Genomic DNA, 26,152 nt, shown 5'->3' with positions numbered 1-26,152 from the left:
TTGATTTGATTTGATTTGATATTACCTGACTCTAGATTGGCTCCCACTCGACACGTCTCTAGCGGACACATAGGAGCTGTCCGTTTCGCTAGTAAGACTGTCCGGTGGTGTGGGGTTGGTAGGAGTACCCCCGCCCGAACTACCCCCGGACGCGGAGGATTTCTTGTACTTTTTTAGACTTGACCTGTAATGTGTTTAGTTATAAATTATGTATTTTTTAATCTATACTAATATTATAAAGCTGAAGAGTTTGTTTGTTTGTTTGATTGAACGCGCTAATCTCGGGAACTACTGGTCCGATTTGAAAAATTCTTTCGGTGCTACGCTGCGAGGTGAAAGAAAGACAACTAAACACACATTCACGTTCAAAATATTCATTAATAGCTGTACACGCCATTTTGTCTAATAAATTGTTATGTTACTTTGACTATTTTTCAATGGTTTCTAAAAAAGTGTATTTATTATAATTACCTCAACTTAGTAGGCGCTAATTCCAACCCTAGATTCGCCGGTCTTTCTACCTCCGCTTGTTCCCTGTAGAAATCCCTCGGCAGCGAATAGTCATTCTTTCTCGGATACTCCGTTTTCGGACTTCTATAGTCTTCTCTATTTTTCGGATATTTCTGAAACTGTCTTGACGGCGAAAATTCTTCGGGATGCGAGTTGGATGTCGAAGAATTTGACGGCGTCCGTCTATGGGTAAACTGTCTATAATCGGGCGTTGGTTCCCTATACTCGAATGAGCATTCATCGTACCCATAATACGGATGTTTGACAACATAATCCGCTGTTCTATCGTACGGATATTCGGGTCTATAATAGAAGTCTTGGACCCTATCTTGCGACGGGGACGGGAAGTTCTCCCTATAGTTATGGTAGAGGTCTGCTAAATGGTCTGACGTGGAAGAGGTCCGTCTTGGGGAGGGGGTGGGTTGTGTGGAGGTATAGTTGGTGCCAAGACCAGAAGTGCCTGAGGGTTGGGCAGAGTGGGTGTAGCCAGAGGAGGGGGAGGGGTGGGCGTAGTGGGAGGGGGAGTCCGTGAAACGGAGCGGTTTCGGTTCGACGGTTTGTAGGCTCGTTATCTGGAAGGAAATCGTGTATCAATTATGTTGGAAATTGTAGAGTACACAGCTATCAAGATTTTTATTATAGATTTTTTTCTTTTTTTCAATTTGTCAATAAAATTACTATAACAACGATTTATTTATCAAAAGGCTTCATTAGCTTAGCTTAAAAGCTTTTAATCCATCAGTCCTCGGAATCACAGACACAATAGAAAATCTATTGTGTCGCGCCCCGATCGGGGCTTACGGTGGTCAATGGGTTAATAAGAAATTGTCACAACACGTAGTTATAACAAATGAAGCTAAAGCTTGGAATAAGCTTCCAGCAAGACATCGTACTTTGCATAAACATATAAGAATAGAACATGACAAAAATATAGATTTTTAAAACCTAAACACTGAGAAATAAGTAACTAAATAACTAGGTATGTTTTCCTTGTCTCTCCTACTGCTATATATGTTCACAGAGAAAACACCATAAGGAGACATTTTCATGTATCTTTAGTTAATAAGATCTGTTTTGTTTTATATATCTCTGTCTTTGTCTCTGTATGTTTTCCAATAAAGAAAAATAAATAATAAATAATGTATACGTACAGGATCAGCTAAATGTGTGAGCGGCGCCCGCAAGTGCCTCGTGGGCCCGTGGTACGTGTTGTGCGCGAAACCGAAACTGTCGTACGCCGGTAGTAATGCGTCCGTTTCTAGTTCCGCACTGAAATTATAATGTTTATTATTATTTAATACAGTATAACAATAAATAGTATGTGATAGCAATATCATTGGAAAAAAAGACGGGTTGCACTCCGGGAGTGCCGGCAGAAGTGAAAACTTGATTATTAACGTTCAGCATGTTTGATATTTTGGAATGGTATCCGTCTTACGCATGGAATATAAGGGCTAAAAAAAATCCGTCTTACGCTTTTTGATCAAGCCACGTGTCCTGACGCGAGTATAAGATTTTATACCCAACGCCGCTAAAGAAGTTTTCACTTCAAAAAAATTAAACGAAAATTAAGTGTAGTGAGTCCTGAAAGTTACTACTAAACATTATGACCCCATGCTAGCGAGAATAAAATTAGTCTTCAGTAACATCATAGATAATAAATAAGATTATTTATAAATTTACTGTCATTATTTCAAGAGAAAAAGTTTAATTTGAATGTTGTCTATTTTTGTGTGCACACAAAAATAGACGAATGAATGTGTATTAAAATCAGCCAAATTTTAGTACTTTACAAAATGTTTTACCCAAAAACTAGAACCGCCAAGAAATCAATAAGAGTAAAAGTATGTAGTAAGTATTTAACCCATTGAGCCCCGAACGGCCAGATCCGACCGCGACACAATAGATTTTCTATTGTCTGTGATTCCGGGGCCTGATGGATTAATACGAATTTTCTTATCAAATAAAAAGCAATTAAACATTCTCACCGATGCGGTTGCAACGTGGGATGCAACGGGCTGACGTTAGACACTCTGACGTCATATCCGGCCGCAACACCTCCTAGTAATGCCGCCATATTGTATAATACAAGTTCGATTATACTCGGCTTTTTGTACTTGTAACCTGAAAGTTTTTTGTGTATTATTAGCGTTAAATATAGTGCTTTAGTTAATTGTTAATAAAATGATAAACTATTATTGTAAATACCAGGATAAACTTGTCTGTTTGTTTGTCACAATTGAATTCATAAATTGAAAAAGTGTAAAAAAGTGCTTTGTATAAATGACCGAATTACATTCTAATTCATAAAGAACGATTTTGAAATAAATGAACGAAATCTTGTGTTAACAATCTAAAGATCTCTAAATATATTAAATGAAATATTTAGCAAGTATCGATGTTTTTTGAAAAAGTTTGTATATGAATATTTTATTTTCAGTTTGTATGTTAATCTACTTAAGAAAACTGTACAGGTATATCCTATCCCTACAGATAGCAAACCGTCTGACTAGACCACCATTTTTCATACAAAAAACACCAAAAAATCACAAAAAACCCTCACCTTCCGTACTATAAAGCGTGGGCATCGGTATCGTGTATCTCGACGCGGCGCTCAACGGGAACTCCGGACCCCAGTCCTCGGGGCTGAAGTCTGTGTAAGGAAAACAGCCTATGTGAATAGAAACATAGGCGTTAGTCGGCTAGGTGCGTGCTCACAACATAATTAGCAACTAACATCGATGTATTATTATAAGATCTAATTTTTTGTATAAAAAAATCACAAAATGAAGTAGGATTAAAAAAAATATCGTTTAATCTTGGGTATTGTCTTATAATAATACAAAGCCGATGATTAAACAGCTATTATGCGGGTAGTTTTAGAATTCACGGTTCAACAGTGCGATCAAATAAATGATGGTAATGTGAAACCGATGATAGGGTGAAATCATTAATAATTTTAACAACATGAGTTCAAAACAGTATTAAAAGAGGGTAGGTATTTATCTTTATTGAAAACGTTAATTTCACTACACTAGTGTCATACATTTTTTTAGGGTTTACATTTGTCTGGTTACTTTTCTACAATCTAATAGAGTACATTTTGAATGCGACATTTGTGCTTGCATATAATATAATATGAATGTGCAAATAAAAACGCGTGATATAAAACGTAACTACGCATGCCAAACAGTTCAAAGCAACATAAAAAGCGGAATAAATAATAAAAAAAATCTATTATACTTACATGTGCATAATACATTTGTCATGGCACGAGACTTGTAACTTCGCAATTTGTTAAAAAGTTATCCTCCAATCGTTTCGCGTCCCGATTAGATAAGCCAAAGCTATTCACTGTTCTCATTTGAACCTTCACCTCATATAATTTTAACTTGTTTATTGATATCGGCACGGTCTCACTCGGTTAGGGGGTGGGTTAGCATATTAGTAGTCCCATGTTAAAAGAATACACCAGAATCGATTTTATGGAAAAGGTTTATTGATATATAAAAGAAATTAAGTATAAACTAGAGAACCGGATCACCAAAGAGTTTCTATTCGATTAAGTTACAAATAGAGCCTTAATATAGATTATCATCGCTCTGGTGACATTTCGACAATTCGTTTGAGCCTCTCGGTAAGGTCCACCACCACAGGAACATTATGTTATCGAATGTTACGGCGGAAATCTTTTGTACTATCTTACATTCAGTACCTACTTCTACACTAGTCTCGCCCTGAAAGCCTGTCTGATGCGGGGAGTCTTTAACAAACTGCTGCTGTATTCATAAACTGCGCTATTCAAAATGGAATGTAGAATCAAACAGACTTCCAAAAACATTTCATTAGACCATTGTAAACATTTGAAAGCGTGCCATATGACATGTGTAAGACAAAGCGATGTATACTAACGAGTAAGTACAACAAATACATATATAAGATTCTATACTGTACCGTATATAGCGTAACTATGAACTGATAAGCATGCATAGCGCTTAACTAAAAAATAAAACAGGCTGGAAGCAAACAAATGCTTACAATTCACAAAAAAATAAAACTGATAAAAAAAATTACAAAATTATAATAAATCTACAACACGCACAAACATTCTGGACACATCACATACGATAATCGCTTAAAATACCTACATCTGCCACAATTCAACACTTTAAACTACATTTGTGACGTTTTGAACATTTTCATACGAAATTTATTAAACATAGCTTTGAGAAAACAATACTTACAAGGATATGGCAGATTGTCTGAAGATCCTTTAGAGCAGCAATAAACAAAAAATGGGTCAAAATTAGTAAAATTCAACTGGACACAGGATCAATCACGATCGAGTACATTTTTTGTGTTTTAACTTTTTTTGTCGACTCTACGCGACCGATACTTGTGCCAGGGTCCGTACAAATTGGCAAGATACCTAAAAATTCTCAGTCAAGTCTTTTAAAATAAACCTTAAATACAGATCTTACGTTTATATTTAAACTAGCTAAATTAACTAATAAATTACTGGCAACGTTTAAGAGATAAAAAAACTTGTAAATGACTATGAGACTTGGATATATTGCGTTTTGCCAGTAATTTATGACTTACACTAACATTATACTAATGTCGATAATCGAGATAAATGCTTCGGCTTTAACAACTGTGAAAAACACGTGGAGTACAAAAAGATCATCCCGTTGCGTACGAAATTCGTTTAATATTTCATGCGTGTAAAAAACGGACTAAATCTAACCTAACCTAAACCTAGCTTAAGTAAATAAGTCTTTTTTATTTATTTTTATTTTAACCTTACACACTAGTATAAACCTTGGAACTGTATGTACATAATCTACGAGCCGAAGGACGAGTAACTTTACCGAGCGCGAGTTTGTGAGAAAAAATATTTAAAAATAATTTAAAAAATGCAATCGCGAGGAATGTTTCACACAAATGATATGTTCTGTATATGGCAACCCGATTGTACTGTTATTGACGCATTTAGACTCGATACAATTGATGACGTAGGGCAACGGCGCGTTGTGGAAACATAAGGAAACATACCTTAGTGTACTGTGATTAGAGTTTAAATTTGCTTGTAAAACATTTTGGAATGAATTGTGTTCGCTTACGTATTCCTTTCGAATACAAACGTCACCAAATTCTAAAAGCATACAAAATAAATTATTCGGATGTTCAAATAAAGATTACTTTTAAATTTTTAATAAACCAAAACATACTAATTAATTTGCTTTTGCCATATCATACATCAATCATTAATCTGTAATAAAACATTTTCAAGTGAATAACTTTTTTAAATTATCAAAACTATTCATACCAATTATTTAATTTTAAACATCATGTATTATTGCATCTACAAATAACAACTGCTCTCCCGCAACACGCCTTGCCCTACCGCCACATAACATGACATCACGACACGACACGTCACGCCACGTCACGTCACTCGTCCCTCAGCAGCTCCGTCGTATCGGACGACAGCGACCCCGCCACCGCCAGTAACCCCGCGAGACTATTCGACCGAATACTTTTCAAAAAGTTGCGCACATCTCCATGCGAGCCCTTCCTCCTCTCGTGCACGGGCGGGGTCGGGGGGGTCGGGCCGAACACCGTGTCGTAGTGCAGGTCCGGGGGGTCGGGGGTTGGGAACATGGGGCAGAGCAGCCGGGGTTTTGGCGCGTCTCGGAGCAGATCGTCATGGGAACCGCAACGTTTTGCCGCAGTGGTGGGTTTCGCTTTGGGGGTTCGAACTTGCGACTTCGACTTGCGCGGCTTTCGCTTCGTCTCTTCCACTTCGCTTATTATAACGCCCACGTCTTTTGTTGGAAAATCGACGTATGAGTAAATGTGTGTTTGGTTGTACGCTTGGAATTGCAGTGACTTGCACTACTTGTTAAAAAAATCTTATCTACTACGAAATATTTGCAAACATTAAAAAATTATAATACAAGATTTACAAAAGCCATGGATAATAATAAAAATAGATATGAATCAAGTCACTGTAATTCTAAGGGTACACTATCATAATTTTATCTAAACTGAAGATATGTCTTTAACTTAAATAATATAACTTATGCACTAACATATTGACTAGAAATTATACCTGTAATAAAATATTGGAAAAACACATTTCATAAAAAGTTAACAATCTTATTGAAATTGCCAATGCTTAACCAATGTAGCACAATCTCACAGATATATGTAACAGACTATAATTAAAAGTAATTTATGGTAATATTGCAATTTCATTAAGATAAGAAATAAAAAAAGTAAATATTACATACGTAGAACGTATGTGAGTTTTGCAAAGTGGGTATACTCAAGAGTGTGTATGAATACTCACCAGAATCTCGTGTTAGAACTCGTAGTCAGGACCGATAATTCTGATCAGAATTGAGAGTATATACTCACCAGGTTTGAGTGTGTATAATCAACAGGATCGAGTGTGTATAGCCGACAGGATCGAGTGTGTATAGTCAACAGGATCGAGTGTGTATAGTAAACAGGATCGAGTGTGTATAGTCAACAGGATCGAGTGTGTATAGTCAACCGGATCGAGTGTGTATAGTCAACCGGATCGATTGTATATAGACAACAGGATCGATTGTATTTAATTAACAGTATTGATGGTATAAATACAACAGGATCGATTGTGTATAGTCAACAGGATCGATTGTATATAGTCAACAGGATTGATTGTATATAGACAACAGGATCGATTGTGTTTAGTCAACAGGATCGATTGTATATAGACAACAGGATTGATTGTATATAGACAACAGGATCGAATGCATATAGTCAACAGGATCGATAGTATATAGAGAACAGGATCGAGTGTGTATAGCCAACAGAATGGAGTGTGTGTGTGTGTGTGTGCACTGACCGGGCGGGGCGCGGGGCGGGCGCGCGGGGGAGAGGTGCGGCGCGGAGGTGGAGGGGCGGTGCGGGCGGGGCAGCGGCAGGTGTGTGCGCGTGCGCGTGTGCCCCGTCGACGGGCCCCACGTCTTGCCCTTCACGCCGTCCGCCGGCACTGCGAACACAAACATACACTGGTAATAACTCAGGCCCCGGAATCACAGACACAATAGAAAATCTATTGTGTCGTGGTCCGATCGGGCCGTTCGGGGCTCAATGGGTTAAATTCTGTCAAAAATACCCATATTGTTAACAAGCTTAAAAAAAATCAAACAAATACATATTAATGCAAGAAAAAAGGCTTTAATGTGTGCAGTACGAACACAGTAAAAAGAGACGCCATTCGACGGATCCTAGAGAAATTCAAACAGTGTATCTTTACTACATTAATCCATCAGCTCAATGGGTTAAAAATAATTGCACGCTTTGTAATCTCATCTCCACCATTACCACTATCTACAGAAATAAGGCCGGCCACTCACGTGCGATCGCCCGCATGATCGCCGGTGACCCTGGCGGCGTGTCCTTCGCGACTGCGACCAACTGCTTCACGCTCGCCTCGTCGTCGCTCGGTCGCACCGTGAGTGTGTGCCTAAAGTCGAGCGGCGAGGATATTGTGTCCTTCTTGAGCAGACGAATCTTGCTAAATTTGCCTGAAAGAAGTATTTAAATGAAGGGTTAGACTCGAAGGATCAATTGTTATTTTGTTTAGCGTTTATAATGCACCAACCGTTATAGATCGTTTAGAATAGATAAGACTCGAAGGACCATTTCTATTTTTTTAGACATTTAACGCCAAATAGGAAAAATTAAAAAAATTAAGACATAAGGATAATAAGCATCTAAATTTGAAGTAATCGAGGTAAACAAAGACAAATTTAATCTAAGGACCTTGAAATTATTAAAAAATTAAACAAGAACATTGCCAGTATAGCAATCAAAAACATTAATTTTTGTTTCAACATTTTTGGGAAATACATAAACAGCCTGCACACAAACAAAATTAACTAGTAATTGATATGTAGTATATCAGTGGTGTATTTTAAGCTGAACAAAAGCACCAACCTTTCCTCTTATTAGGCTGCGGCGGCTGCTGGGACATATTACTCGCGAAGATCAATATATGCAACTCTCTCGCCGCTAGATCTATCTCTCTCATCTCTAGCTCTCTCTCTTTCTGCGCGAGATTCTGTTCCACGAGCCGCTGTTGGAGCTGCGCACGAGTTAATTCCTCTTCGCGACATCTTAGCTCCTGGAAACATTGATATTGCCATGGTTAAATTTGGCACAGAGGAACAATATACACATGGACAGATTTAGGGCTGATTTTTCAATGCTTTGTTAAAACTTATTCGTCGAATAATGTATAAAACTACCATTTTAAAAACGTATTCTAATTGCCCGTTTTTGACAGTTTACGCGACATTTTAATATTATCGTGTAATACTTTATTGGACGGATAAGTTTTATCCAAGCATTGAAAAATCGGCCCTTAAAAGTACAATTAGGGGCCGGGTTCACAGCTTTCTGTGTTCTGATAAGCTTATTTATTAGTTAAAAGTGGCAAACAATGCATGAAAATTTACGTCAAGTGTCAAATAGGCATCCAGGAACATTATGAGCAAGGTGTGAAACCGATCCTTAAAAATTAAACACGAAATAGTAGCAAAATGGTCCCCAAACCAACATGTGTTGGAGAAAAAGCCTTTTAGTGACTATATTTGCTAGAAAATTGCAAGAGAATAACCAGATCTATAATATAGATATTCAAAACAAAATTGTGAGGATAAAGTACCAAGAGACAAAATTTCAGAGATAAGACAAAGACTATTAAAAGAGAAAATTGTTATAAATTCTAACAGTATCCTCGTAAATACATTTTTAACCAAAAAGTGTGTAAATTATGTGATGCTTGATATCTATAAACTTTTAGAAAGAGTTGTTGAAGTTTTAAGGATAATATTTATATTAATAAAACTAATGTCAAGGGGAATACAAATGAAGAATTTGTATTATTAATATGTAATTGAATTATTAAATTTATATTTAACTAGCGGTCCGCCCCGGCTTCGCCCGTGGTACATGTTTACGTTTTCTCTACATAAGAACCATCCTCGTACTTCAAGGAAAATAATAAAAAAAGAATTATCGAAATCGGTTCAGCCGTTCTCGAGTTATGCGCTTACCAACACATTTTGCGATTCATTTTTATATATAAAGACTAGCGGTCCGCCCCGGCTTCGCCCGTGGTACATAATATTTACGTTTTCTCTACATAAGAACCATCCTCGTACTTCAAGGAATATAATAAAAAAAGAATTATCGAAATCGGTTCAGCCGTTCTCGAGTTATGCGCTTACCAACACATTTTGCGATTCATTTTTATATATAAGATATAACAAGGCGCTACTTTTACACAAAACCAAAATAATTATATTACTATTATCCTCATTACATTTATGACTATAAATAAATACTTTAATAAATCATACCATACAATTATTTGTAAAACTAAATATGTGTATGTTTATACATACACATATTTAGTTTAACAACACAGCTACAAATAATGAACTTTTACAACAATCTAAACTATTAAACCTTGCTAACAATATCAATATCTACATAAACATACAGATCACTACAAAATTCTAGAATCATGACCAAAAAATATATATTTGCTATTTCATGAATTAATACTATAAATACATGCATATATTTCTAATTAATTTAGCATAATATATAAAACAATTACATACAACACAAAGAGTTAGCTAGCACTAACCTCTTCTATGGTTTTGCATTCCTATGTAAGCGATAGGAGAACATAATTATTTATTAGTCAACAATATTTATATACATAAAGCTAAATAATTAGCTAATATATTTAGATGAATGAACAGATACTTATTAGTTTTATTTCAATGTTTATTCTCGGTGATTAAATGTGAAAATATATTCGTATAAATGTAAAATGCATGAATGATCATCAAATTACTGTGATGGGTCCTTTAAAATGCAATTGGTCATTAAACTACTTTACTGTAACTGTTTTACTTCTGCAAAAAAGGAAACAACTTGCAAAAGTGCAGACTGTCAAATTCTTAAGCCCTGTAAGGGAAGGAATGCAAAAGTTTAAATCGTTTTGTTTTCGGAAGTTTTTCCAAAACTTCTGGCCAAACCTTTGGAAAATTTTGGGGTATTTTTTGTCAATGTTTTGTTCCTGTTCCTTCTCCTACCTTTTCTTTCCTCCGAAGATCTCGTAGAACTTCTTCGATTTCGATCCTCCAACCATCTTGCATAGTGTGAAAAGATTCATGTGGTGCCCTCGTGAACTCCGACTGTCTGATCCTTTCAAGTTGGTCCAGGATCTCCGGGAAGAGTGGCCTCTCGCGTGGATTCGAATGCCAGCATGCTGAAATTAAACGTGATACGAATTGTTAAAATAACGAACAACGCGATAAAGAGGCAGAAAGTGTCAATTTATATAACAGGTTATCATTATGGGGTATAGTGTATAACCTAATCTTCTCTTTTAAATTTATAACTAAACTTATTCAAAACACATTTCTCAATCGCTGTTTAATCTTATAAGGTCGGTAGACAAACAAACATTTTTAATTTTAGACAAAAAGAGTGTTTCGTCCCATAAATGTAAAACCTTTCCTACCTTCCATCAGCACCCTCCACGGTTCCGGACAGGTACTCGGTATCGGCAGCGTCAGCTTGTTCACAGCGACGCCGTACGCGACCGCCAGCGCGTCTATGCCCTTGTAGGGCGTCTCTCCCGTGAGGAGCTCCCATAGTAACACACCGTACGACCATACGTCAGACGCATGTGAGAATGTGGAGTTTTTTATCACCTGGAAGAGTTGGCAGAAGACTTCGTGAATTGGCATTTGAAGGGAAATTATTAAATGCACCAGTCATTCATATAGCTAGTAGCGAGTAGTGTAGATGATTATAGATAAGTTTATAATGAACACTTTCAACGTTCTCACATCGCAGAAGGAACTTTTAAATATTAAAATTCATCAAAATACATAAGTATTTATTTTGAATGATACTTGAATTGTTATTTTATTTCCATCGACAATTAAACATTTTATTACACATCTGTGACATATGTATCTAATATCTATTTATTATTTGTTTTAATTTCTAGTACATATTATAATGTTTATGGTATTCACATAATTCATATATTATTATCTTGGGTAGAGCTACTCAATCTTATTTAATATAACTTTTGTCATCTCTTGCCCATCACTAGCGCACACAATTATCTCTATATTGCACTCTAGATAAAATCACACATCTGCAACTTACCTCAGGCGGCATCCACGCGTACGTGCCGGCAGCCGACATCCTCGTCGTCTTGTACACCTCCCGCGCGAGACCAAAGTCCGTGATCTTCAGCGTTTTGTTCTCCAGCATATCGTCGGGCAGTATTGTCTCACTTAGTAATACTGGAAAGATAAAAATAACTGGTTAGAATAATATACTTTTCAAAGTTTTTTTTTTTTATAAAATAAAAGGACAGGGAAAGAATTTTTGGGCCATTTGTGTCCAATTGGGCCTATTTAACAGCGAGTTGAAGGTAAGTAAACATTCATTATAGGTATATGTCAAGACTTTCAACATTGATTTCATAAGTCTTAGAAAATTCACATTGGTAATGAATAATTGAATATACAGGGTGTCCCACTATTGGTATACTAAGCGCGAAGGAACTTGTAGTTTTGCATACACTGATCACGTAAAAAATACTTTAAAAAAAATTACGTCCAAAATTTTTTGCTAAATTTTTCCTGAAAATCCATGTTTTCTTCTCTAGCTTCGCGCAGCCGGCATATACCGCTTCACTAATATGAGCATTTTATCTATGAAAACATAATCTTAGACGATAGCTCACGTGCTGGTGGCAAAGTTGGGTGGCTCGCTTGTTATGGGTGTACACATAGAGTTTTAAGAATTCATCTATTTGAAAAAAAAATGCGTCTGGAATTTTTTAATTATTTTTTACGTACTCAGCGTATGCAAAACTATAACCTCCTTTGAGCTTAGTATACCAACAGTGGGACACCCTGTATAACCTAGAAGACAATCAATACCATCCTATCCACTAAATCACGATTGCTTATCGATCTTTCCGCAAATATCTCTACATCCCACTATACATATTCCTCTCTACAAAACATATATCATCGTAATCCTAATACTATCCCTACTAATATTATAAATGCGAAAGTAACTCTGTCTGTCTGTCTGTTACTCAATCACGCCTAAACTACTGAACCAATTTGCATGAAATTTGGTATGGAGATATTTTGATACCCGAGAAAGGACATAGGCTACCTTTTATTGCGAAATATGTACCACGGGCGGAGCCGGGGCGGACCGCTAGTAGGTCATAATTCTCAAACTTCCGACTCCTCCCATATCTTTGTGAGTCGACCAGACCTTATAGCATCGAGAGCTCCATTACCTATCTTCGGAAGCCATTATACGATTGCATTATTGAAATACAGCGCAGTCACGCTTTCGTTCACGTGGGTGGCTCGGCGTGTACGCGACCCAAATAATAATATATAAGTTACGGGGGTGGCGAGGTCACTTCCTTGGCACCGCTCTGAACTTTCCTTTGACCTTTCCAATTGAAAAATATTGTTGCAGTGTTAGAAACTATATATTGTGATTTATGGCCACTCTATTCTCGATAGTACTGGAGTATCGTATGTGCAAAATCATTGTGCTATCGCGCAATTTATAGATTGCTTAATTTAGCAAATACCTAATACTCAATACAAAAAATGAATTGCTTCAAAGGAGAATGGGCAAATTGGGCCTGAAACTTGGGCTAAGACCAATACACACGAAATATTGTTTTTGTGATAGATCATTACACATACCTTACGAAAAAAATAAAATAAAAAAATTAATCAACCGGGTTCTTGTACAGTCAAGGCAAAAAGTTTTATTTATTTGGCTATTATTTTGCGCACAATAACGGTGTTTTTAATTCGAGTGAAGTAAATATATATCTAAATGTCACTGGAGTGATTGAGTTTAACCACAAAAAACGTCTAACTACGTTGAATTATAATAAACACGGTATAGGTACCTGTTACAAAACATAATATTAGTGTATTTCGGTTATTAGAAGGCTTAAGATTAGTACGTATTTGTAAGTGAAAGTGAATTGGAGTAACATAAAGATATTATCATTGTCTTATAACAGTTATTTACTGCGAAAAATATTATACACAAAGAAATAAAACTTGATGTGACTGTACAAAAACCCGGTTGATTATTTTTTTATATATATTTTTCCCGTTATCTATGTGTTATGATCTATAATAAAAACAATATCTCATGTGTATTGGTCCAAATCAAGGGTTCAGGCCCAACTTCCATAGTAAAATGCCCATTCTCCTTTATTTTCTTCTTAACTTTACTAACAAAATATAAAATTACTTTCTTCTTTTAAACGGAGCAAAGTTTAGTTAACAACAACATTTTACTCTAGTGTTGAAATTTAGTCCAGCAAGTTTGGACATAAAAAGATTAAGGAACGGTCCTATTGCCTGAGATATAGGAGTTACACATTTGTTTTTGATAACGATTTTAAAGCATCATGACAAAGGTAGACCTACCGTGAAGACCCTAATACTTAACAATATATTCTCTAGAAGAGGTCCTACATCGCTATCAAGCGGTAGATCAAAGACATTTGCAACAGATATGTATATTAAGATTGCTTTATCGATTTTATTTATTGCGTTTAAATTATTAGTCACGTAGAGTGCTCTGATGTTAGATATTACTGCCTTAGACGGACAAATAAAGGCAAGCTCAATGCAGTATTTATTCCGTACTACCTTATACCTTCTAGCACGATATTTTCCACGCCAGTCGTAACAAAACACCGCATCGGAAATTTAATATGCCAGCAAACTGTTTACACTGACATGTAAATATTTGAACAGGCAAATTGTGGAATCGATTTCTGGCATCTAGGTCAACCCGTTGTGTCTATGGTCTGGTCTAGAGTCTAGACCGAGATAGGCTTGTGAGCTAGAGCCTACAACTTGCAGTGTTCTCTCCAGGCACTTTGCCAACGTTTAAGTGCTTGACGGACGGAGCTTAAACCTTTTCTCATAGAACTAACAATGCCATAATAGTTCTTAATTGCGCATTTTTTTTACTTTAGTTAGCCAAGGTTGGCTTGGAAAAATATTTTGAATTGGAATCGTTGTATAATAATGATGCGATGTACGTACATAACTATGATGCACTGTAGTTGGCGTCTTATTTGAAATATAAAAAAGGCTATTTTGTATATGAATGATAAAAAATAATTTTGGAACCAGTTTACAGCGAATACCTAACGTATCCAATTGTGTCTATTATTATTATTCATTAAATATATTTTCGTGTTATACCTTACTGTGCAATGTGCATCTACGATTGCTGTTCACACAGCATCAACACGCAATTACCAATTACCTAAAGATAAGCCAGTAAACGGAGCAGGTTTAATAGAAGTAATAAAATTAACTACATTACTAAATTGGGTTTGATGCGGCCAAATAAATAACACGATGATGGATCACACGAGCACAGTGTGGCCAACCATTAGAGTATTAAGACATTTGTGACCGTCATATCGTATTATCTAATTTATTTAATTCCTCGCAACCATCTGCTTCGATTAGGTTGTAACTCAATGAAGATGTAAGAATTGTACGGGCGATATAACATTCAGGACGTCCCGAATATCAAACATGAAAATGTACACCTATATATAAAGGTAATACAGTATAGTATACACGCGAGACAGCTAAAAGTAATATAAAAAAAACTATTTATATGCGTAATTAGGTACTGCGTACGTTAAATGATAAATCCAACTTAAAAAATTAAATATTAAACCTCCAAAGTTTTTTTAGTATTGAAATGGACAATGATGTTGAATTTCACATTGTACACTTTATCCCATAACATTTTGAGGCTATAAATTAGACATCTCTGGCTACGAAACCTCAAATCTGTAACGACTCCGGATAACCAAGCATCAGAACAAAGCTCGTCACAATTAGGTTACCATTCGATTACTGACCGAGCTATCGTCACACGTATCAGCCATTACTGAGATCGAGTGGCCGATAGCACAGCGCTGTGCAAATCCCGCGTCGATCGCTGACCGTTTGACCAACTTTATGGTAATGAAGGACCACCGACGCGTAACAAATTGTTCGAGGAATTGTCTATCGGTTACTTGGCGGAAAATTTTATAAATACATTTTTAAATATGTACATAATATGTATATTAATTTTACATTCGAAAGAGATTTTGTTTTAAATTCGGTTTAAAAACACTCACTTTAGAAATGCGGCAGTACTTAGGAAAATTTTGGTGAAATTGCATAATAGTTTAATTCAGAACGATGTTAAAATTAAATTAGATATGGACTGAAAACTTATAAACTCAAAGCTTTATTTGTAGCAACGTTATTGTTATGATGACGTACCTCCCGTTGTCCAAAAGTTTTGTTTGACCTTTACATTACACTGCTGTCAATTTATAGTCTGTGGATCTCAATATAAGTACAGTTTTTAACTTTTAATGGATACTAGCGGTCCACCCCGGCTTCGCCCGTGGTACATATTTACGTTTTCTCTACATAAGAACCATCCTCGTTCTTCAAGGAATATAATAAAAAAAGAATTATCGAAATCGGTTCAGCCGTTCTCGAGTTATGCGCTTACCAACACATTTTGCGATTCATTTTTATATATAAGAAGAAGAAGATTACTTCATGTCATATCTTTTCTCACCAATAGAAAACACAAAGCCAAATAATATTAAAAAACCTTTTCTCTTACATTTGAATCAATTAAACAGTAATGACTTCATCGTCATTTATATAAATGACGTTATAATTCAGAGCCTCCTATATCTCCTTATTTATTTGGTCGATAATAAACTTCACCGTTCGTGAGCAACCTCATAGTTCACTTGTTAAAACTGTTAATCAAATTTTAAGGTGTAGAACAGAACAACTTTTGGATGTAATAAAATATATTTTTTATTTCGATTTATTGGTAAATAGTAAATATGTACTAAATACATAGTATCTAGTTGTATCTATGCACTGTGATGCAGATATCATTATTTTATCAGGATAATCAGAATTAACAGCGGAATATCTCCTGAAAACAGTGATGTAAAATGAATTAATGTTTAGTTGAGTTTATTCAATTTATTGTTGAAAAGAAAAGAAAATAGACGGATTGCAATAGAAGAATTATATTCCTACTTATAGGTCCGCATAAGCCTAAATTAAAATAAGTGCGTTAGTTGCAACTCGCAATATAACTAGAAAAAAAAAAGAAACGACGATAATATTCAAATATTTTCAGATTATGCAAATGATTTCTAAAGCGCGTCACACACGGTGAAGATACTATAATATTTTACCATATTTCGTACTAAGACCCCTGTAGAACCGCCATCCTGTTACAAATGACCCGAAATTTGGTGTCAGTGTTTCGGGTCATTTGTAACAGGATGGCGGTTCTACAGGGGTCTTAGTACGCAATGACAAAAAGAATAACAAAAACCGGCCAAGTGCGAGTCGGGCTCGCGCACAAAGGGTTCCGTAGCAGCAAATATAATAAATTACAGTTAAATCAACCTATCTCAAAAACTATAAGAGATACTTTGATCAAACCAAAAATCGTTGAAAGAGTTAATTAGCATGCATCACCTCTATTTTTTTTAGAATTTTATACCCCGTAGTTATAAAAATAGAGGGGGGGGGACATACTTTTTACGACTTTGAGAGCTGATATCTCAAAAACCGTTCACTTTAAGAAAAATGTTTTTTAGAAAACTTTATATCATTTTAAAAGACCTTTCCATTGATACCCCACACGGGTATGTACATCGAAAAAAAAAATTTCATCCCTCAGTTACATGTATGGGGGGCCCCACCCCCAATTCTTTTTTTTACTATTTAGTGTCATATTTTTGTAGCGGTTCATACAACACATATTCCCATCAAATTTCATCACTGTAGTACTTATAGTTTCCGAGTAAATCGGCTGTGACAGACGGACAGACGGACAGACGGACAGACGGACATGACGAAACTATAAGGGTTCCGTTTTTGCCATTTTGGCTACGGAACCCTAAAAATGATGGTCAGAACGCTGATACCGGATACCTTAAGATTAATATTTTATATTACAGTATCTTAAGATAAAATATTATAGTATCTTCACCGTGTGTGACGCGCTTAATTCTTAATTACGCTATAGAGTTATAAACAGTACATACGTTCGTGTATTACGCCCCTTACAATAAATGAATTTATTCCAGCGTTGAAAATATAATTCATTATAAACCGATCGAGCTGAAAAGGCCCTCGGGCCTATTACAAACGCCTTAAACGGCCGCAACAAGGCATTAAACTTGATGACGAAACACCAATCCGATTTATGTTCATTGCACTGAATTAATATTTAATATTGAAACATCGTAAGCGATGACTTTAATTTAAATATGAAAGTCAATCAATCGAGTGAAATTGAGGACGATTTATGTTACCGCTTATTATGTAAATATTTTATGCAACTATGTCCAAAAGAATTGACACCAATTAGTCGCGAAGATTTCGCCTGTGCTTTGTCAGATTGAAATGCATTAAATAGATACTGGTGCTTTCAAAGACGAACTGTAACAGTTTTAAAAATAAAACTAACAAAAGTTACCTCATGATTTTCTACATTCGCTCATCTAAAAGTAATTGCAACTGGAGATATAAATTCCTAAAACCATTAACTTGCAGGAATCTTCTCCCAAACTTACTTAGCACTAACCCTACATATAAATTATATATGATATACATATAGTTAAATTAAATTTATTTTCATACACAACCGATACCTCTGGGTGGGTGTGCCATTAGACGAAGGGTGCAGCGTACACTAGGCGGCATTAGCGTTATGCACCTGGTGTTTCATTTGCCCTGGGGTCTTTTGAACATAAGCCTCTTCCTGCTGTTCATACATATAGTTCAGTAAATATTGATTGATGATTGTACGAATGATAAATTGTTTACACATTAAGTTTAACAGAATTAGATAGAAACAGACCCAGCAGTGAAATCAATTCTACACCATCTTGTACACTAACTAGATCTTTTGCTTTGCTTCGCTTACTTTAGTACATTGCGTCAGTCGTACATAGATTCAAATCAACCCAAATAAATTTACATCCATACTTTGATGTACTCTCCTTTTCATACCAGTACTTACTTCACGACAATATTATACCACTATTATTACATATATTGTTCTCATTAATACTACTAACAATTTAGTAAGCTGTTCTACTTCACAGTACGACACAATAACATCGTCCTACATATGGTGCCAAGACACATACATTCAACACAACATCAGCAAACTGACGGGCTGTCCAAAGCTGCCCTTTACCATTGTCGTGTCTGACAGACATTTGAATCGAACCCACGTGCGATTGCCGTGAAATATCCGTCAAGAGACGCGCCAAGGTGTCTTTTAGTACGAGAGTAAGATTGTGTTTAAAATTTAAATGGATGTGAGGATTGCAAATCTTGTTACATTATTGAAACATGAATGAATGGCAACTGTTAAAATACTAATCAGAATCAAGTATTGATGAAGACATATTTTGGGAATGAGGGATGAATCATGGGTATTAAGAAAAAATAATGTTTATGAGAAGCATGTTCTTTTTTTTTGTAAATTTGAACATAAAAAAAAAACATTATGCAAATAAAACACTGCGGTTAGTTTTAACAAAAAATTACTAAATTTTGCAAACATTTCGTTATGTTAATTTGTTCATATACATGTCTAATGTAATATATATATATGTCTAATCGTTTTATCTATTGGAATTTCCACCTACTGGAATCCTTTGTCAATTGCTTACGTAATATTCATCTGTGACTACCAATCGTTCATTATTAACATACAATAAATATATGCAATAGTACTAGCTTTAACATAATTCATTCCCCAAGTTTTCCCCTATTTAAATGCCATTAAGTTTCCAGACAAATTAACCTTTGTTCCTCAAGATTGATAGAACCTTTGCATCGGTTCAGTTGTAACACTACAAACAATTTGTAGTTTAAGTTTAAATACCAGTGTATATTTTACAAGTTTTCTTTGTCTTTACCTGGAAAAAAATGTATTTATTTCTTTTCAAAGCAAAGAAACAGAGTAGAATTTATAATATCTTATGAACTTAAATCATTAAAGGTATAATTTAAAAAGTATAAGTTACGAACCTAACATCTAATAGCAACACAATAATGCACAAATTTGAGTATAACAATCCAGACACAAATAGGTATTATTCGATTGTCTAGGCTTAATCTTAAAACGAAGCCCTAGAGCCAGGCAGACTGGAAGGAAGCAATACAAATGTAGACTACAATATAATGCCATTCGCGTCAGAGACGAAAACTTAGCGCGCTATGGATAGAGGATTTTGAATGATATTAATTTAGATTGTCGTGTTCAGTCTTGTGTGTGTATTCTGGTTGAGGCTTTTGATAATACCCTTTGTACTTTTGACGTGTGTTTGTCTATATTTTTAAGTCTACACAACATCTACACTAAATACTAATATCATAAAGACAGAAGAAAATATGTATTAGAAGAAACGATTTTAAGTATGATTGAAATGGATAAACTCAGCATTTACTTAAGATAATTTGAAAATTCTTCCTCCAATAGAAGACTACGTTATTCCTAAGTAACATTGGCGATATATTATTTCATCCCGACTTAAGGGTGGAGCTGGCAATCGAGAAGCCTGATACATATTATATTTTGTTTATCATGAGTTCGACTTTTCACACAATTTCCCATACAAACTCCATCTCAGTTTCAACAATACCACGATTCATACATATAACGGTGATGTGGTATTTCTGAAGGCTACTTTGGCTTTTGTTTCATTACTTCAACGTGACGTCACACGTCAGCAAGACGTATGGCACGGGTGGGCCGAAGGTCTAATGAACTTTGTGAACTCGAATCGCGTCATAGATACTGGCATTGCTTTTATATTGTGACCTAGTTATGAAGAGGATACAGAGGAATATTCCTCTTATTAGGTAGGCAGGTATTTTCTAAAGGATGGTTTGCTGATCAGTTTATAATGAACTTGAAGTGAATTCTAATCGAGTCATAGATGGCTGGTATTTTTTTAGATTTTTGACCCTGTGTAAAGACGGGTTGGTAAAGTGATATACGTCTCTTATCTGTCTACGTATTATTACAGTAAGTCAAATAAAGTTAGATATTGATAAAATTATACAATTCAAATAAAGACTAGAACATAAAATATTTAATATTTTGGACGGAGGAAATATATTTCATTTCTATGAAATATAGTCACGTCTACTTAGGAAGTCACATTTGTCATTCGACTTGAAAACTAAAGGGACAACTTTTGAAATGTTCGTATAAAAAATGATTCTTTTTATATCGTATCCAAAATCGTATCGTATTTGGGGCAGATTATTATTACCGTAAACATTTATAAAGACCTATTAGTAAGGAATACCATATTTAAAATGTCGAATCAAATACCAATTTGCAAGTATATCATACACCTGTATTTTTATAAAAACGTACTCCCCCTACAAGAGTAATACCTATACAAAAAGAAAAAAAAGACGTACGTATACTTCATTAAAACAATATTCAAGTAAACATGAATAATTCATCTGGCAGGCCGCGGGAAATGGGACTTACAGGATACAGATCCGGTGGCAGAGGCTAGTCTTGAACTTGAGTGATTTATTTGTGAGATACCTGCTATTGTTTATTGGGATAACGTTATTTTAACACACGTCTGCTGTTCAATGGCTCATTTATCAAAGAGGTGAAGTAGGTTTTAATTATAATTTGATGGCACTGATTAGATTCCTAGTTCTTACAGGAGTAGGTGAGTACAAAATGGTTTTGTGTGTGACTGAACTGCTCGACTAATTATGATTAAAGGAAACAGAATTCTTAGTTTTGCTTACCTATAGATTTTCTTAGGTTTTATAAATTATAGCACCTTGCTTGATCGTTATTTTCCAGTATTTCCATAATTATTCGTGCAAATACCCATATCAAACTGCACACTAAGCTATCAATAACCTCGTTGCAATTTACTGAACTCTACCATAAATGAAATCACCAGACCATCACGGCGATATTCCGAGAAATACCTGCCTTTGTTTCCATATTACCAAAGGTATTTGAACCGACTACCACTTAGTGGTCAACGCAAAAATCGATGCACCGCGTGGGCGTCCAATTGACCATGTAAAAGCCGACAAAGTAACGACTGGAGGCTTTATACAAACAACCAATAAAAATGTAATCACTTTAAACAAAGCGTTGTAAGCGATTTTAATCTTTTTACCGGTGTAATTCGAAATTGTTCGCGATAAAGGTTCCCGCCCCCTGATTTAGTATACGGAAAATTTAATGACGCTAACCAATTATTTGATAATGAAATATTATGTTTGATTTTGCGAGTGTGTAGGCAGTAAGAGCCTTGCTAATCATCATTTTATGACGTGTTATTCTATTACTGTTTTATATGTTTCACTCGCTAAATAAATGATAGTGCCAAAGGTTTTATTAAGTAGTTATATTGACAAACAATTACTTTTTACTATTTGTCAAAACGTTAGAAATAAAAAATCTGACCATGGATTCTAAGCCCCTACATTTTATAACATTTTATAGCGCATACAATTTAGTTATACAAATAAATATGTATAGTAACATACGTATAAATATATACTAATTACCTAGATAGATACGGATTTGTACACACATTAATTAAAACCCAAATTTCATCAAAACATCTTAAATAGTGACGCACAAAAACCCCCAAATTACCCAACTATTACACAATCAAACAGTCATACAAGCAAGATCATCGGAAGTTCTTATGTCGACACGTTTCCTTGACAAATACCCAAAAACTTATAACGGTCGAACCTGCGATAGCTACGTCACATCTTGCCTCACCACAGCACCACACAACGCGCGAAGAATTCTAAAATAAACTTACATATTCAATAGTCAATACTACAGCAATATCCGATTCCGCGTATATAATAATGTGGCGTAAAACCCCTATTGTTTTAGGAAATGTTTTAAATAATACGTGCAATATGATTTATATGGAACTAGCTTTCCGCCCGCGGCTTCGCCCGCGTTTTCAAAGAAAAATCTGTTCCCGTAGGATTTCCGGGATAAAACCTATCCTATGTCCTTTCTCGGGTATCAAAATATCTCTATACCAAATTTCATGCAAATTGGTTCAGTAGTTAAGGCGTGATTGAGTAACAGACAGACAGACAGAGTTACTTTCGCATTTATAATATTAGTATGGATTGAAGGATAATAGCAATTTTTACCTATATGGGTCTCGTAACTCGTTACCTTTACAATTTACATACACCAGTGTAATTATGGTTAGTTAACTACTAATAAACAGGGCTTTGAATAATTTAACTACAGGATAACCGCACGAATCTTATATGACACAGGGAAATATTCAAAACTTTAGGCATAAAATAAATTAATAACATAAAATAAATTAAATTAGATGAGGTAATTGTTTGTAAATTGTAACTAACTACAAGTGAGTTCTGATTCGAGAAAATCCATACTAATATTATAAATGCGAAAGTAACTCTGTCTGTCTGTCTGTTACTCAATCACGCCTAAACTACTGAACCAATTTGCATGAAATTTGGTATATTTTGATACACGAGAAAGGACATAGGCTACCTTTTATTGCGAAATATGTACCACGGGCGAAGCCGGGGCGGACCTCTAGTATTACATACAATAGGAAGTTATGTAGCTCTCTCGTGTAGTTTTAGAGATTTTCCATTACAAACATACAAAAATCTTTCCCCTGTACCTCTTAATATTCGTGTGTAGAATGCAGATAGCTGCAAACGTAGTTCCTACGACAATAGGTGCACGAATATCGTATTCGTGATCTCTACTCGAAAACATACCGTCCATTTGTATGAGGGGAATTGTCTCGATTTATGTCATGTTGTCGGCTATGTCTGTTAATGTTGTTTCTATTGGTCACGACTTGGGAAAATCTTACTGTTTTCAAGCCATAGAACTCACATATTTTGATACTTTTAGAACAATTCCTATAGAACATATTTGATAAATTTTGTGGATAATCATCTTTATCCGACTAGATATTAAAAACTTCACTCTTATCGTCTTGTATTACTTACGTTTTAAATGAAACATTTGGCTTTGTATTACGTCTTAAACCAAAATGAGCACCACGACCGCTTACAATAGAAGAAAATACACGCATCGTATCTCTTTCAATAACAGAAGTGTGTGTAACGACCTATTTCGTCAAAGCAAAGACCTATATTCCACAAGGGAAGAACTATTTCTATACCTATGCCTACTTCCTATACTTATACATCTGTACTAATATTATAAAGCTGAAGAGTTTGTTTGTTTGTTTGTTTGAACGCGCTAATCTCGGGAACTACTAGTCCGATTTGAAAAATTATTTCGGTGTTAGATAGCCCATTTATCGAGGAAGGCTATAGGCTATATCATCACGCTAAGACCAACAGGAGCGGAGCAATGCGGGTGAAACCGCGGGGAACAGCTAATTACTACTAATACGTTACTTCAACTACTAAACCACATACCACTTATAATTCTAATGATAATTCTTAAAATTAAAAAAATCATGATGATCAAAAGTCAAAATCGCTTCAGAAAAGCACCTACTGTCGAAATGAGAGCCTCCTCCTTTTTTGAAGTTGGTTGAAAAATAAACATCTACAGCAACACAACAATTAACAAAACGTGATCAGCTGACATCAATCACGGTGACGCAACATTCGTTATCAGCCCGGCGACACACTGTCTGCCGCTCGCTTCTTAAACTCATTGCGATAACGTTGTTACTTACGACTCCCTACATATTTTTATCAGTTAATAATACAACAAATAAAACATGTTAAACATGTTACAACGGTAAACATGTTAAGAAAAAAACTGCAGGCAATCTACCTGATAGAGAGAAAATATTGGTCAAAAATCTACAATAAAATATATCTACCTACTGTTTGATAAAAAGGGAAAAATTGCTTAGTGTATAAAATGCAGTATACGCAAGTATACGTCTAGGTACATCATATTATCAGTCAAAATCATCAAAGAACTGGTTTGTATCATTATTTTTATTCTTGGGAATGAACATTATCGCATCCAATTATCAACCACCCAATTGCACCTACATTTCTACAGAACTAAGCTACCTTACTTGTCTGTAAAATAAGGTACAGGTACCCCGTACCGACATAAAAGCCTCGTGTCTCAGAGGGGATATGAATTTGTTACTTTTATTACAGCCAAGAGCGTTACGGACGTTTTACGAGTCGAGTTCGCGAAATAAATTTATGTCCTTACCTACCTACTGAAATTTGTGCACCACTCAAATTGGCTGGACGACAACTGTAAAATTGTTATTACCATATAAGATATGTATTCAGCGACAACCCACATAACACACATACCTATACCTACATATTAAAATGTATACGAACAAATTTCTAAAATAACAGATAGATACCGAACCGTATTTTTCGTCCCTGAAAAACAAAACTGGCAAATCTAATGACATAACTTTACGCATAACATTTGCATTTGAAAACTTTGCATCTTATTTTGTTATTTTGATGCTTGAACATCAAGCTAATACTGCATTATGACATAACAATCCAGCCTCTTCACCAATACCTATATTTATTTAGAATACGGATAAAATAACCTCAAAATTGCCATGTCATCTGAACCTCTCAACACAAATTCAACAGACAAACGGCAATTACCATCTATCTTCCTTTCCTAAAGCGCACAGTAACAACATTAGAACAATCCCGTCCCCTGAGCTACTCAAAAAGAATACAGCCGTTACAAAGGTACACGACGTACTCAGACGTCAATTAATTAAACCCCAAGATGGGGGACACACGCACCCTACCTTGGAGGGGATGTTTTGTTTCAGATACTGGAAAATTTATGCATTTTGTTTACGTTATTTTGTATGCGAATTGTGCTCTTGATTTAAGTATTTAATAGATACAAACGGAATGAGGAATGGGAGGATGTTTCAGATGACTTGTTTACTAGACGATTTGTTAACTCTATTTGTAAGTTACCTTTAATTGAAATAAAAGAGTATAAAGATACTATTTAAATGAGCTTTCAACTGTTAATTAATGATTGAAATCGATTCAGTAATTTCAACTGTTAACAAACAAATCAATCTTTCCCTTGTCACTTAGATAATTGAAATCGCGTAATTTTGGGTATGAATGAAGTTCAATTTTCACTATTTTACTTCGAATATTTCAATTTTAATTTGCAACATCGTTACTTTGAGAAGCAGCAAGGTCGCATTCCACTTGAATTCAACCTTTAATTTATACAATAATTAATATTTAAGAAAGACGTTAACGAAAATTACATTTTTTTAAATTAAAAAATTGAAATGCCAGGTCTGAATAATATATCAATTTATTATACATGTAGATGTCATTGAAAATATTTTGTAAATATCAGTTATCCAATGTCC

The 26,152-nt window shown here is 35.2% G+C and overlaps 1 protein-coding gene across 1 annotated transcript in view; it reads right to left on the bottom strand.

Moving 5' to 3' along the window:
- slpr (mitogen-activated protein kinase kinase kinase slipper) overlaps positions 1-26,152 on the bottom strand; it is a 58,910-nt gene that overhangs the window by 2,783 nt on the left and 29,975 nt on the right. Inside the window, exons 2-12 of the mRNA XM_090103663.1 lie at positions 11,767-11,906; positions 11,108-11,300; positions 10,677-10,852; positions 8,503-8,689; positions 7,920-8,090; positions 7,406-7,552; positions 3,074-3,181; positions 2,499-2,634; positions 1,662-1,779; positions 472-1,082; positions 26-184 (exon numbers count right to left, since the gene is read on the bottom strand). Of these exons, the coding sequence (XP_089959789.1) occupies positions 26-184; positions 472-1,082; positions 1,662-1,779; positions 2,499-2,634; positions 3,074-3,181; positions 7,406-7,552; positions 7,920-8,090; positions 8,503-8,689; positions 10,677-10,852; positions 11,108-11,300; positions 11,767-11,906 (2,146 nt within the window). The remainder of the gene's footprint in view (positions 1-25; positions 185-471; positions 1,083-1,661; positions 1,780-2,498; positions 2,635-3,073; positions 3,182-7,405; positions 7,553-7,919; positions 8,091-8,502; positions 8,690-10,676; positions 10,853-11,107; positions 11,301-11,766; positions 11,907-26,152) is intronic.

This window comes from Colias eurytheme, chromosome 7 (assembly GCF_061535395.1).
Source record: "Colias eurytheme isolate Ceu_HAF_F1 chromosome 7, ilColEury1 Martin Lab GWU primary, whole genome shotgun sequence".
Taxonomy (NCBI): domain Eukaryota; kingdom Metazoa; phylum Arthropoda; class Insecta; order Lepidoptera; family Pieridae; genus Colias; species Colias eurytheme.
Note: the sequence above shows the minus strand (reverse complement) of the source record. Positions and strands in the feature narration are given on the sequence as shown.